Source organism: Saccostrea cucullata, unplaced genomic scaffold, assembly GCF_032062105.1.
Source record: "Saccostrea cucullata isolate Sc308-1 unplaced genomic scaffold, CSIRO_AGI_Scuc_v1 ctg936, whole genome shotgun sequence".
Classification (NCBI taxonomy): domain Eukaryota; kingdom Metazoa; phylum Mollusca; class Bivalvia; order Ostreida; family Ostreidae; genus Saccostrea; species Saccostrea cuccullata.
This window is the reverse complement of record NW_026919154.1, coordinates 54,928-66,851: the sequence shown is the minus strand read 5'-3', so window position 1 is coordinate 66,851 and position 11,924 is coordinate 54,928. Positions and strand designations below refer to the sequence as shown.

The 11,924-nt window shown below is 33.6% G+C and overlaps 1 protein-coding gene across 1 annotated transcript; it reads right to left on the bottom strand.

The window, feature by feature from the left end:
- Window positions 1–1,648: 1,648 nt before the first annotated feature.
- Window positions 1,649–5,401, bottom strand: LOC134280117 (uncharacterized). Its single transcript, XM_062762543.1, has 2 exons — window positions 5,337–5,401; window positions 1,649–4,058 (listed from the first exon to the last, which is right to left on the bottom strand). The coding sequence occupies exon 2, from the start codon at window positions 4,021–4,023 to the stop codon at window positions 1,990–1,992; it is 2,034 nt and encodes a 677-aa protein (XP_062618527.1). The 5' UTR covers window positions 4,024–4,058; window positions 5,337–5,401; the 3' UTR covers window positions 1,649–1,989.
- Window positions 5,402–11,924: the final 6,523 nt, after the last annotated feature.

Sequence of the window (11,924 nt, the reverse complement as noted above, 5' to 3'; positions counted from 1 at the left end):
TACCCCGTTAATGTTTATCACTTCTCTTCTGACCCTTTCTTCCGTCTGACTCTCTATTTTGTGACAGAATCCTATTTACACTGCTTCTGATAGTGTACAAATTCGCTGAATTTCAATGTGTAATTATATAACGGAAATCCCTTAATACCAGTTTTTGTTATATCATTTTAAACAATGTTTATTTTTTAACCTATTTAAGAGGAATGAAAAAACGATCTGTGTCACTAATATATTAGAATCAAAGTGAGACACTTAGCGTACCCGCTCTTAATTTTTTTTTTTTTTTTTTTTTTTTTTTTTGCTTTTTTTTTCTTTATCATTTTATTTTGTTTTATTTTTTTTTTCATTTAGTTTTTTCTTTTGGAATTTTTTTTTTTCATTTTGTTTAAAATTGTTTTGTAACTGATGTTTAAAATTTTTGTGTCTCTGTGTGTTCATTAGAGAAAAAGGAGGATAAACAGTATGTGTCAATAATTTCCAAACAGCCCTCCTACTTAAATGTACGAAAATGTTTAACCCTCTCTCCCATCTCTCTGCCCCTATGCACGAGAAACGAAGAGGACTGTTCCTTCTTTTAATCGCCTAAATGCATTACTTCTCATAGAATTCATTGACAAGCCAAAAAAGGTAAAAGACGTTTAAATTAAGGGGCACAGGCATATAGGTGACTGCGGGGCAATGGTATATGCGTTAAAATGCGTGATTGCAGGGAAGGTGTTTACAGCAAATTTTAAGATTTGTAATAGAAAACGTTTAGTTAGTCCATGGCCGCATACAGTTATAATGATTGTTAAAATTTTCGAATAATTTTCTTGTAAGCAATTAAGCATTTACACAAATCCCTCATATTTGTCTTGCATTTTATTTTATTACAAAATTCAAGTTCGCTCTGATCAGCAAACAAACACTTAGTGGTGTCAAATTACTCCCACCACAAGGTATCAAATTATTCCCACGCAATAAGTTTGCTCTTGGGGAACTGGAATCATGGTGACTTTCTCATATGAATGATATATTTAAACTGTATAGTGTCATATTTGGTTGAGGAAATTGCAGTCCGATCATCCTTTTACTCTCACAATATCTAATTATTTACATATTTCTTTGTATACCGTATAAGTGGAAATTTTAGCGAGACACAAATTTAGCGATTTGTCCTTAAAAACTGGTGATATATTTCTAGCGAGATGCTATTTTAGCAATTTTGAAATGAACATTAAAGAATGTATTACAAATAAAGTGCAATTAATTTTTAGCGATACTCAATTTTAGCACCCTCGCTTATAATGCATCCTCGCTAAAAATTCTGCTTATACGGTATTATTCTAATTATGTTAACCATTATCACCTATCAAAAACCGCCAAATCGGCCCTTACCTTCAACAAATAAATAAAAAATAATTATCCAACAACTGAAAGAATTACAGCGTACTCTTTTAGCATGGCCAGATTAAAAATTGCATAACACTACCACGTATTGTATATTATAGGTTGTAATATCATTTTTTATCTAGAATATCGTTTTTGAAATTAAAACTTATCATATACGAGACTTTCCATGCTATTTACATGTTAATGTCAATGAAGAAGGTAACTATAATATAAAAACAATGAGAGAAATACGTAGTGAATTAGAAATTTACTTTAATTTTAAATAATTGAACAAATGACATTTTGCTTTCTCAATAGATGTCTAAACAATGGAATACAAGGGAAAGATCGGACATTGAATCAGTATGAGTATACAGCGTACTATATCATAAAACAAATTAATATTTGCATTAATACAAAAAAATCAGGAAAACTAAGTAGTATGAAATAACTTACAATATAAGTGATGAAACACTAAATATAAAGTAAAATATGCAAGTGTTACAAAATAATGTAAAATAATATAACTGGTTGAAAAAGTTATGAAAAAAAAATTACAGTGTCCTTTACAAAAATTAGGTTAGAAAAACATTATGCAATGTTGAATGTAAAAAAAAATTACAACATCCTATCAGAAAGGTTCTCTATACGTAACAGTGTTGCTTCCTGGATCTTGTGAAATACTGGTTCTTGTTGTAAGGCATATTGATAAGACCGGAGAGATCCCGAAAAGTCTCCACAGATTTGTTGACATATGCCCAATATCTGCCACGAAATATCTCTAAAGACATGAGGTACATAAACCCCGTCATCATAGAGCAGCAGAGTCTGTAGATCCTGTAGAGATTGTTGTGACCTGACTGTGTTACCAAGTTTGTGGTGATTCAGTATAAACAACATGTGTAACATCACAAAAGGTGGGATCTTTAATGACAAAAATTCATTCTTCTTATTGATCCCCTGCTCTAACGATAGTTCATCAATGTAAGTGTACTTAAATTGTAGCATGATATCCCTCACTAGAGCTCTCCTCATCTTACTACCCAGGGTATCCCTTTCTAGGCAATATAGGTACAAATGTTGTCTGACATGACCCAAATACATTATATATGGCATTGACATTCTTTCCGTTGCTTTATGTAAACAACTGAGTGAATCTTCATATCTACGTGTTCTGTAGAAGTACATAGCAAGATAAAGGATATCAGACACACAGCCGAACTTACACGACTGTTTTAGCATCTTAAATCCCCTTTTAGCTTGATAGAAAACCTTACTAGAATTTTCATTTTGACATATGTTTTTTTGCACATACAAAGCAGCGTTCCGTAACACATTTGATGTGATACTTTGTAAAATGACTGGTTGATACGATGACAATCCTTCCTTAATCATTTTCTCTATTTGTTTTATGTAAACTACAAATTCCTCAATACGCTCAATGCATAGATTAAATAAGGGTAATTCACTAAATAAGACAGCATCTAAATAGGTGCTAGATGCAATACTGCTCTCGTCTGTACAGACTCTGAATGTTCTGTTTAATATAGCCCTACAGAGGTAAGGTCTGATTGTTTCACTCAAGAGTAAACAGGATATCCCCTTACCGTACAAATCATACAACTGACTGAACAGTGAGGTTTGCGCAGAACCAGTGACTTTCACTCTAAACATGTTGTTTTGTGGAATAAAAAAGTTTGGACATTCCCCAGTACGTACATTATTTATCAATAATTTAAAGCATATCCAGAAACAAGACAATAAGTTATCAGGTGTCCAAATCAAAGAAGTATTCTTATGTATAGTCCAAAATAGAATAGTTTTCAGGAAGTATGAACAAATAATTTGTGTACTGGTCTGACAATTAATTACTTCTTTGAGAAATATTTTAAGAAGACCATAACACAAAAACTGACAGTGATTCATTGAATAAATAAGTTTTTGTTCTGCTATTGAGAAAGATATTCTCCATTCTAGTCCATTATCAGGAGTGCTTCCGATAGGAACCACATGAAATCCTCCGCTTAATATTTCCGATACAACATTCTGGGCTGGCCAACCCTGTTGTCGACATCTCTGTATCCATGGCAGTGCTGACGTAGGCCAGTGATGTGACTGGAAACAAAACGCCTGGTCAGTTTCTATTCCCTTGCTTACGGAAAATGTACAACAAGGTCCATGAGGGAAAGCAGAAGAGATTGTGTTCATCTTAGTGTAAATCAAATGGTTATTTCTGAATAATGCACTTGAAATGAATACACTGTAATTTAATACTACACAGGAGAAAACGGTTTGTACATTATTTGATGGACTCATTAGGTAAAGTCTGGTAAAACCCGGTGGAAGATTATTACAATTCATCAAAATCATAGTGTTTTCTTGGATACGGTAGAGACTGATCTGAGAGAGATCACATATAACTTTGTGGTCCGGAAGCCAGAACATCCAATCATCATCTGAAGTCCTCAGTCTGAATCCCTCACGTCTACTCCCGCTCTGTATTCTATCAAGACCCCTCATGATGTATAAAGGTTTGTTTACAACCTCCAGAGTATCCATCACTTCTCTCCTGATCCTCACTTCTGTAGGACTCCCTAGTTTACGACATAGTCCCACATACACAGACTCTGATAGCCGAGGAATATGATCCATCCCGGTATATTATGATAGAATCAAAACACGTATATCTGTAACATGAATGATTATGCTTAATTTTCTTCTGTATTAATGTCAATTTTGTGATTGTTCGTGCTATCATATTTTTGTTTGTTTGATTTTGCAAGGTAGGTAGGTAAAAATGTGATGGATTTTCTTAATTGCTATCTGAAATTTTTTTTTTTCACAGAAACCAGAAACTTGGTATTTTCATTATACACCTGACAAAAAAAATTTAATTTTTATTGCCGTAAAAATGATTATTGAACATTTATATGTCTTTAAAATTAAACAATGTCTATGTCTATGGAAACTAACAAAATTTATAAAAATCAAAGTACTAAAAAATGATTTGGTAGAGGTGATGTTGACAGGTAAGTCGGAGTGCGTCAAACAAGTCATTTTTTATTGTTGGCCTTAACTACTGTCCATTTCTAATGAGTTTCAATTTTGCTTTTGCTTTATCACCAAGGACACTGAAAACAAGCATTCTAAGAGTATTGCATAAGCAATTCACAATACTTGTCCCCTACCGGGTTACCCTTTTTCTTTAAGATGTCATTTTATAATATGCAAAAGTATATGTCTAAGGAAAAACTGCTTTATTTTAAGGTTGTGAATGCCTGTAATCTAAGAAAGTAACCCCCATTAAGACGTAAATTCAACTCATTTTTTCATCATCTCTTCATATTTATGTTGACCATCGGAATTTAGCACAGCACGAACCCAATCATAAAAGTTTATGTAAAATTAAAAATGCCATAATTTTGTCAAAAATCAATGAAGCGAAACGACATTCAAAATTCAAAATTGATCTGTAACTCATCAAGATACATTCACATACCAAAATTCAGTTCAATATCAGCATGCGTTTAGAAAAACAAATCGGAAAACCAAGTAGGAGAGACTGACAGACAGGTGGGAACAGACAGACGGACGGACAGACGCAGAGGAAACCTATAGTTCTCTCCGGTTTCACCTGTAGGGGTCTAATAAAACATTATCAATCTAAGAAAAGTTACTTGTCATTTACGTCCAAATTCCTATGAAGATTAATTAAGTATCATTTTTTCACAGATTTGAAATTATCGTTGTTATTTGATAAGTGAATATTATGTTAACCTCAGTCTTAGTTTCGTTCAAAAGTAAAATCTTGAATGCCAATAGTAACTTCAAAAAACGTTAACAAATCAGTTACTTGACGTTCAGTTTCTGATATTAACACAGAGAAAAGATAGATGTTTTATATACAATCCACACAAATTCAGCATGAAACGGTATTTTTTAAATGTATAATTGTATTAACAAACCTGCACAACAAAAAATCTGCTTATTCCTAACAAGATCATTAAATATCTGAAAACTGGAAAAACCCTGCATTACAACTCACTTCCGTTTCGTAAGGATGCGCTTAAAATTAACGTTTTCTTTAATTGAGTAAAGACGTGTAGATTTGCTTGAAAAAGTGCTTACATAAAATCGTTTGTAGGTTTTAATTGATTTCTTATATGATTTAAAAAATCTATTAAAACGATTAAGAATTTCGTTGAACATTTTTTTTCGGTTAATTGTATGAACGATTTAAAAATTTTACAGAGAGACCTTTCAATTTTTTGACAATATTAGACACGGTTTCATGCGGTTTAATTTGTTTTAAGACAACAAATGCTGCGTGAAATAAATCATAGAAAAAGATGTAGTTTGACAGGCATTTAAGATACATGTATATATGCTCTGTAAATAAATCTTATTTCTGCAAGATCACAATGAAATTTACAAATGAGACCTTATGAATATTAAAAAATCTTTTTATATCTGAATTTGGGATATCAGAATAATGTCCCTGGCACAAATATTATAATTAATTCATTCCTACTTTTACTTATAATAATTATTAATTCATTCCTACTTTCAATCATATTATACCTACAATATTCCTATAACGATTTAAAAAGAATTGTGCACGTTTTATACAGATGATCAAAACATAAAACATGTCATTAATCAACAATTTAGTGTTTGATAATATAAAATACATGGTTACTGTCTCGAAATATAAGCGATATTTGGGCGAGGGTAAGAAAACGTGATAGAGGGCGAGGCTTGCGATTAGAGGGCCCGTTATACAAAAGGTCGTAAGTCGTAGACTTGGTCGTACGACCGAACTTACGACATACGACCGTTTTACAAAGATTTGAGACTTGCGAGTTGCGACGAAATTCGGTCGTAAGTCTACGACCACCCGGGGGCTGTCGCAAGTCGTAAGTTTCGTCTCAAAGGTGTTCTATAAGTCGTTGTTACTATGGTAATTAAAAACATTGATAATGGCTGCTTTTCTTTTTCTTGATGTTGTTGATAAAATGCACAAAAGAGAGGTTAGAGAGGGTATTTCGGGACAGAAATATCCAAGTGGTCTATTTGTCCGATTCGGCGTTAATCGAGGTACCGATTGCAGAGGCAATACCTCCACGACATCATAGATATAGTGCGGGGTAATGTTGGAAGACCAACAACACCCCTACTAATGTGTTCGGATGATATTCTTTATCGCTGTTAACTGTAGCGTAACATCCGAGTGGTCGATTTGACCTTTAACGAGACCAGCCTCGAGACCGTGCGAGATCTGCACCAGTTCCTGTAAGATTTAGACAGGAAGTAGTTGTGTGTTTTGGGATTTATGCATTTAATGTAAGTAAAGCTCATTTTATTTGCCTTCATTCACTTGAACATTTTTTGCACATAAACTTTGATTCAACTATTCTTCATTTCTCGAATTCTATCACCTCAAACACATGAAACGAGAAACATTAAATCAGGTGCATTTAGAGTAATCTTCCTTTGTTTACATGCCTCCGCGTGGTTGGAAAAATAAAAATCTTTTGGTGCTATAAAAATATATAGGGCTTGTCAATGCTTTTAAATTATTATACTAAATTATTTATGTTGTTCTTGGTGTTGTGAAATATTTTACCCCAGTGTTAAAAGAAGTGAAAATGATTCAATGTGCAGAAAATGTTATAGTCTGTTTTACTTCTTACAACAGCAGATACACAATTTCTCAGTTACTTACATGCAATATACATGTAATAAACGTGTGAAGAAGTGCTTAATTAAAAGAATATAGAATGAATGTGACATTCAAAAGATTAGAAATGGTAAATGACTATGTAAACAACCCTCAAGTGATCAGCTGGTGATTATTATTCAGGCGCGGATCTAGAAATTTTTCAAGGGGGGGGTGAAGAGGAAAAGAGTTTATATAACTTACGTTTTGCATAAACATGTACATGTAGTTAAATAACTCAATAGGATACAGGGTGCAGTGTGGTTTTAAAAATGGTAGGTTGATCAACCTATGAAAAATATATTCGTATCTATCATGTCTATAGATTACCTGAAATTTTTTGAAATAGTGAAAAAAAATCTCTGAACCTGTAAATCCTATTATGTAAAGATTTCGTAAAGAAGTAGAGTTTCATTTTGTTATCACAACCAAATTTCTTTATATATTACAAATAAGCCTTTCATTGAACATTTTTCTTTAATAACACAATACACTGTAGAAATTTGGGTATTTCTTTCTCTCTCTTATTTTGCAAATCAAAAGGGGGAGGGAGTGCAGCAGGAACCAGTCCAAGCGCCCTCTAATAAAAACGTCCCTGTCAAAGTGTCCCCTCATTTTAGTCAAAGTGCCCCCTAACATATTTTTTATAGAAAAAAATACTAGCTGCCACCAAATATTACTTTAATTAGGATTATTTAAATTTCCTTGATCCCAGTCTTAGATGACATACATACACTTAAACTGTAAAGTACTGAGTACTGAGCACATGGACAGTACTAGTAAGTAATTTGATTGATTCATTATCATGCCTGGAGTGATGAAAGTATTTCAAAAACTCTGTCAAATTCTTAAAAACATAATTGTTTCACACTCATGATGGTTTGTGTCAGTGTCCCTTATGCAAAAAATATAATTGCTTTAATAAATTCTCAAATAATTTTATAATATTTTAGATGTTAATGACTAAAATGATTAATCATTATCGAAATAAAATATCTCTCACAGACATGATGAAAAAAAGGCTATAATTTATCTTCATAGGATATATCATAGGATATGGAGATAACGAACAATATTCAATCTCAAAGTCCATAAAACAATACAAAATAGGAGCAAAGCAAACACAGACCTCCGAGACATCAGAGGTGGGATCTGGTGCCATGGAGAAGTGAGCATCCCCTGCTGACCGGTCACACCCACTGTAAGCTCCTTGTCATGATCGTGAAATAATGGAAAAATCCATCGTCAATTCAGTGTATAAATAATGGACTAGCAATTTGTATGAAAAATGTCAGTCAGCATTTTAAGATTTACATATTGTAAATCAATATGATTTACAATATGTATATCAATATGATTTACAATGTGTAAATCAACTTTCAGTTACTTTTCTTGGCTGTACAGCATTTTAAGTCACAAAGTACATGTAGTATTATTTGATAATAAGGACTTTCAAGTAGGCATAATTCTGCTTCAGGCAAAATTTTAGTTTTTAGGTGTCATTTATTTTTCCAGGGGTAGCTTCATTGCATTTTTTTGCCTCAAATCCCTGCTTTGAGTGTCTGCTCTAGAGTCGCGAAGTAAGGAGTCAATCCTTACATCACATTTTCAAATCCCACTGTGGGACTTGGAGACGGTCCTTCGGATGAGACTGTATAAACTGAGGTCAGTGTACGTTGAGTGTACAACAATGAAAACTATATGCATCATATCTATCATTTTTGTTTTAGAGGGAGCTAGTGTCAAAACCCCCACCTCCCCACCTGAATCTGTGTACCTGTTTTATAATTTTTGTGATAAATAAATGTATGTGCTTGCATGTAGTTATCATCATGAACATTTAATAAACAGTGATAAATAAGAGGAAAAATAATCTTTTGCAAAGCACTGAATAGCACAATATTATGGCCAACTGATTACTAATTTAACATGTTCAAATGCTATTTATACACACGTACAATTTAATTTTGCAAAATTTGTTTTGTAAACTTTGCTTATACATGTATTGGGTATTTAAAGTTATTGCCTTATACTGGAGGGACAAGTTCACTTAGAGACAAATTTTAAAGATTTAACCTTTGAAAATGATGAATAACATCTACACCAAATAAATTTACTTTTGGCATCTAACATTTGACTTTTCATATGCAAATTTATATATAATGTTGTACAACTTTTGTCTTCATGTTGATTAACTTTTAACACTGAGCCTTAACTTTCAGGTCTCTTAAAAAATATTCTGAGTCCGCCAGTCGCCCATGATACCCCTAATATATTGAAACAGAGTGGTTGTACAGTAAAACACGTTTAGTACGAACACGGATATAGCAAATTCACGGATATAATGAAGTTTTTCTGGGTCCCCGGCAAAATTCTTAACAAATCTTTGTAAAATTTTACGGTTATAACGAACTCTGATATAACGAATTTACGGATATAGCGAACTGATTTTGAGTCCCGTTGAGGTTAAATATAATGAATTTTACATCTTTTATAACGAACTTTCAAAGATTTTAGAATTTGAATAATTGAACTGACTTTATTTTCTCTCAGCATTTGTATGTAAAATTAAATTCAAAAGAAACCTTAGTTATGGAAGGTATGTTTTGTTATATTTGCTTCCCTAACATATTTGATAGTAAAACTTAAAGGAAAATATGCATATTGCGAATTCGCTATGGTTAATATACAAATTTGTTATACGGATATAACGAATTACGGATATAGCCAATTAAATTCACAGGTCCCCAGGACTTCGCTATAACCATGTTTTACTGTACAGAGATTTGGACAATTTATCATCTACAGGATGAAGTCAGGATCACAAACAAATAAGAAAATCTGTTCAAGAACTTCAAGAAACTGTCCACTGAGACATAAAAACATGTACAGAGGCTATTTCAAAATACACACAAAGCAGGATTTGTCAAAGTTGTACCGTAAGTCCCTAGGACCAGAGGCTCAAGGGAGTTTCTGATCAAAATTTGTCTGTTGTATATTCGTGTACTTATTGTGAGTATTGTTGCCCTTGTTGTCATCTTTGTATATAAACATTCACATTTTCCACTGGGCCACTTTCAACCAATTTGGCACAAAGTATTCTTGAACAAGGGAATAAACATGATAAAGGTTATAAGAAAAAAGGCCGGTTTAGAGAAAATGCAATGCCTCCTCCTAAGGATAGTCCAGTCATGAATGCTGTCTTGACATGTAAACATGTAGCATATATAGATTTAATTGTTATCATTGCCCTGGAGGATTGGGTACAAAGCCCCGAAAGGTAGGGCGACAAAAGAGATAAAGATTTTAGCTCACCTGAGGAAAAAACTCAAGTGAGTTTGTCTTATCACCTGTTGTCTGGCCCAGAAAAACTTAAATTTATGTGGAAGCATCCTAGGGTAGTGTATATTGTAAATTGTTCAAATCTTGAGCCCCGGGGTAGGACTGGGCCACAATAGGGAATCAAAATTTTACATAGAAATATGTAGGAAAAAAACTTTAAAAATCTTCTTCTCAATTAAGAACCACTGGGCCAGAAAAGCGGAAACTTATATGGAAGCATCCTACATTGTCCTAGGGTAGTGTAGATTGTAAATTGTTCAAATCATGACCTCCTGGGATAGGGCAAGGCCACAATAGGGAACACAAGTTTTAAATTGAAAGATATAGGAAAATACTTTAAAAATCTTCTTCACAGGAACTACTTGGCCAGAAAAGCTGAAACTTATGTGGAAGCATCCATGGGTTAGTGTAGATTTTAAATTTTCCAAATTATGACCCATGTGGTAGGGCGGGGTCACAATATGTACTACTGTACAGTGGGGAAATGTGGTAAAGAACAGCATGGTCAAAGCTACTCAGGTGAGCGATTTGGCCCTTGGGCCTCTTGTTTAGTACAGTTAAGTGTGCACATGTATATTGAGTATATTCAATGTTTTGTAGTTGAATATGGAAATTATTTCATGTGTGGGACAGGATATTTTGTCTCATTAGTGAAATAAATTTCATATTATTCAAATACGAATTATTGAATTTTCTGTTTATTACATTTTCTTTGATTTTCCCTTTGTCTACCTCTTTTTTGTAATGTAGTCATACGCTACATGATGTCATAGTTGAGTGGTCGATACGTCAGCTTAAAGTGAAAAACATTGTAAACATAAATTTCAGCAATTAGCATATTTGGGGAATGTTTGCAGTCTTTATCTCTGTCAGAATGGTTTGTTAACTTATAACAGGCCAAGGAATATTTTTTACAACATTCCTTATTCCTCAATCTTATAACAGGCCAAGGAATATTTTTTTTACATCATTCCTTGTAATGGAAAAGAAAATCTGGGGTTTTCTCGCACTTCTGGTATTTGTCACACTGTGAAAGAATATCATTTTATTTAATGAATAAATCGTTTTGTCCGCCGTCACGTTATGTCCGCCGTCACGAAATGTCCGCCTCTTTTTCAGAAAAATCGTCACGTTATGTCCGCCGTCACGAAATGTCCGCCTCTTTTTCAGAAAAATCGTCACACTATGTCCGCCGTCACGAAATGTCCGCCTCTTTTTCAAGAAAATCGTCACACTATGTCCGCCGCTACAAAATGTCCGCCTTTCTTCCAAACAAATCGTAATATTATGTCCCCCGCTACAAAATACCTTCTAAAACAAAACGCAATATTGTCCGCCGACAAGAAAAGTCGCCTTTCTTCCGAAATGAAAAAATCGTCAGATTATGTCCGCCGCAAAGAAAAGTCCGTCTTTTCTCGGTAAACTCGTCACTGATCACACAGTGTCCGCCGTTAAATGTCCTTCAATATTTCGGATTGTAAATATCGTCTCG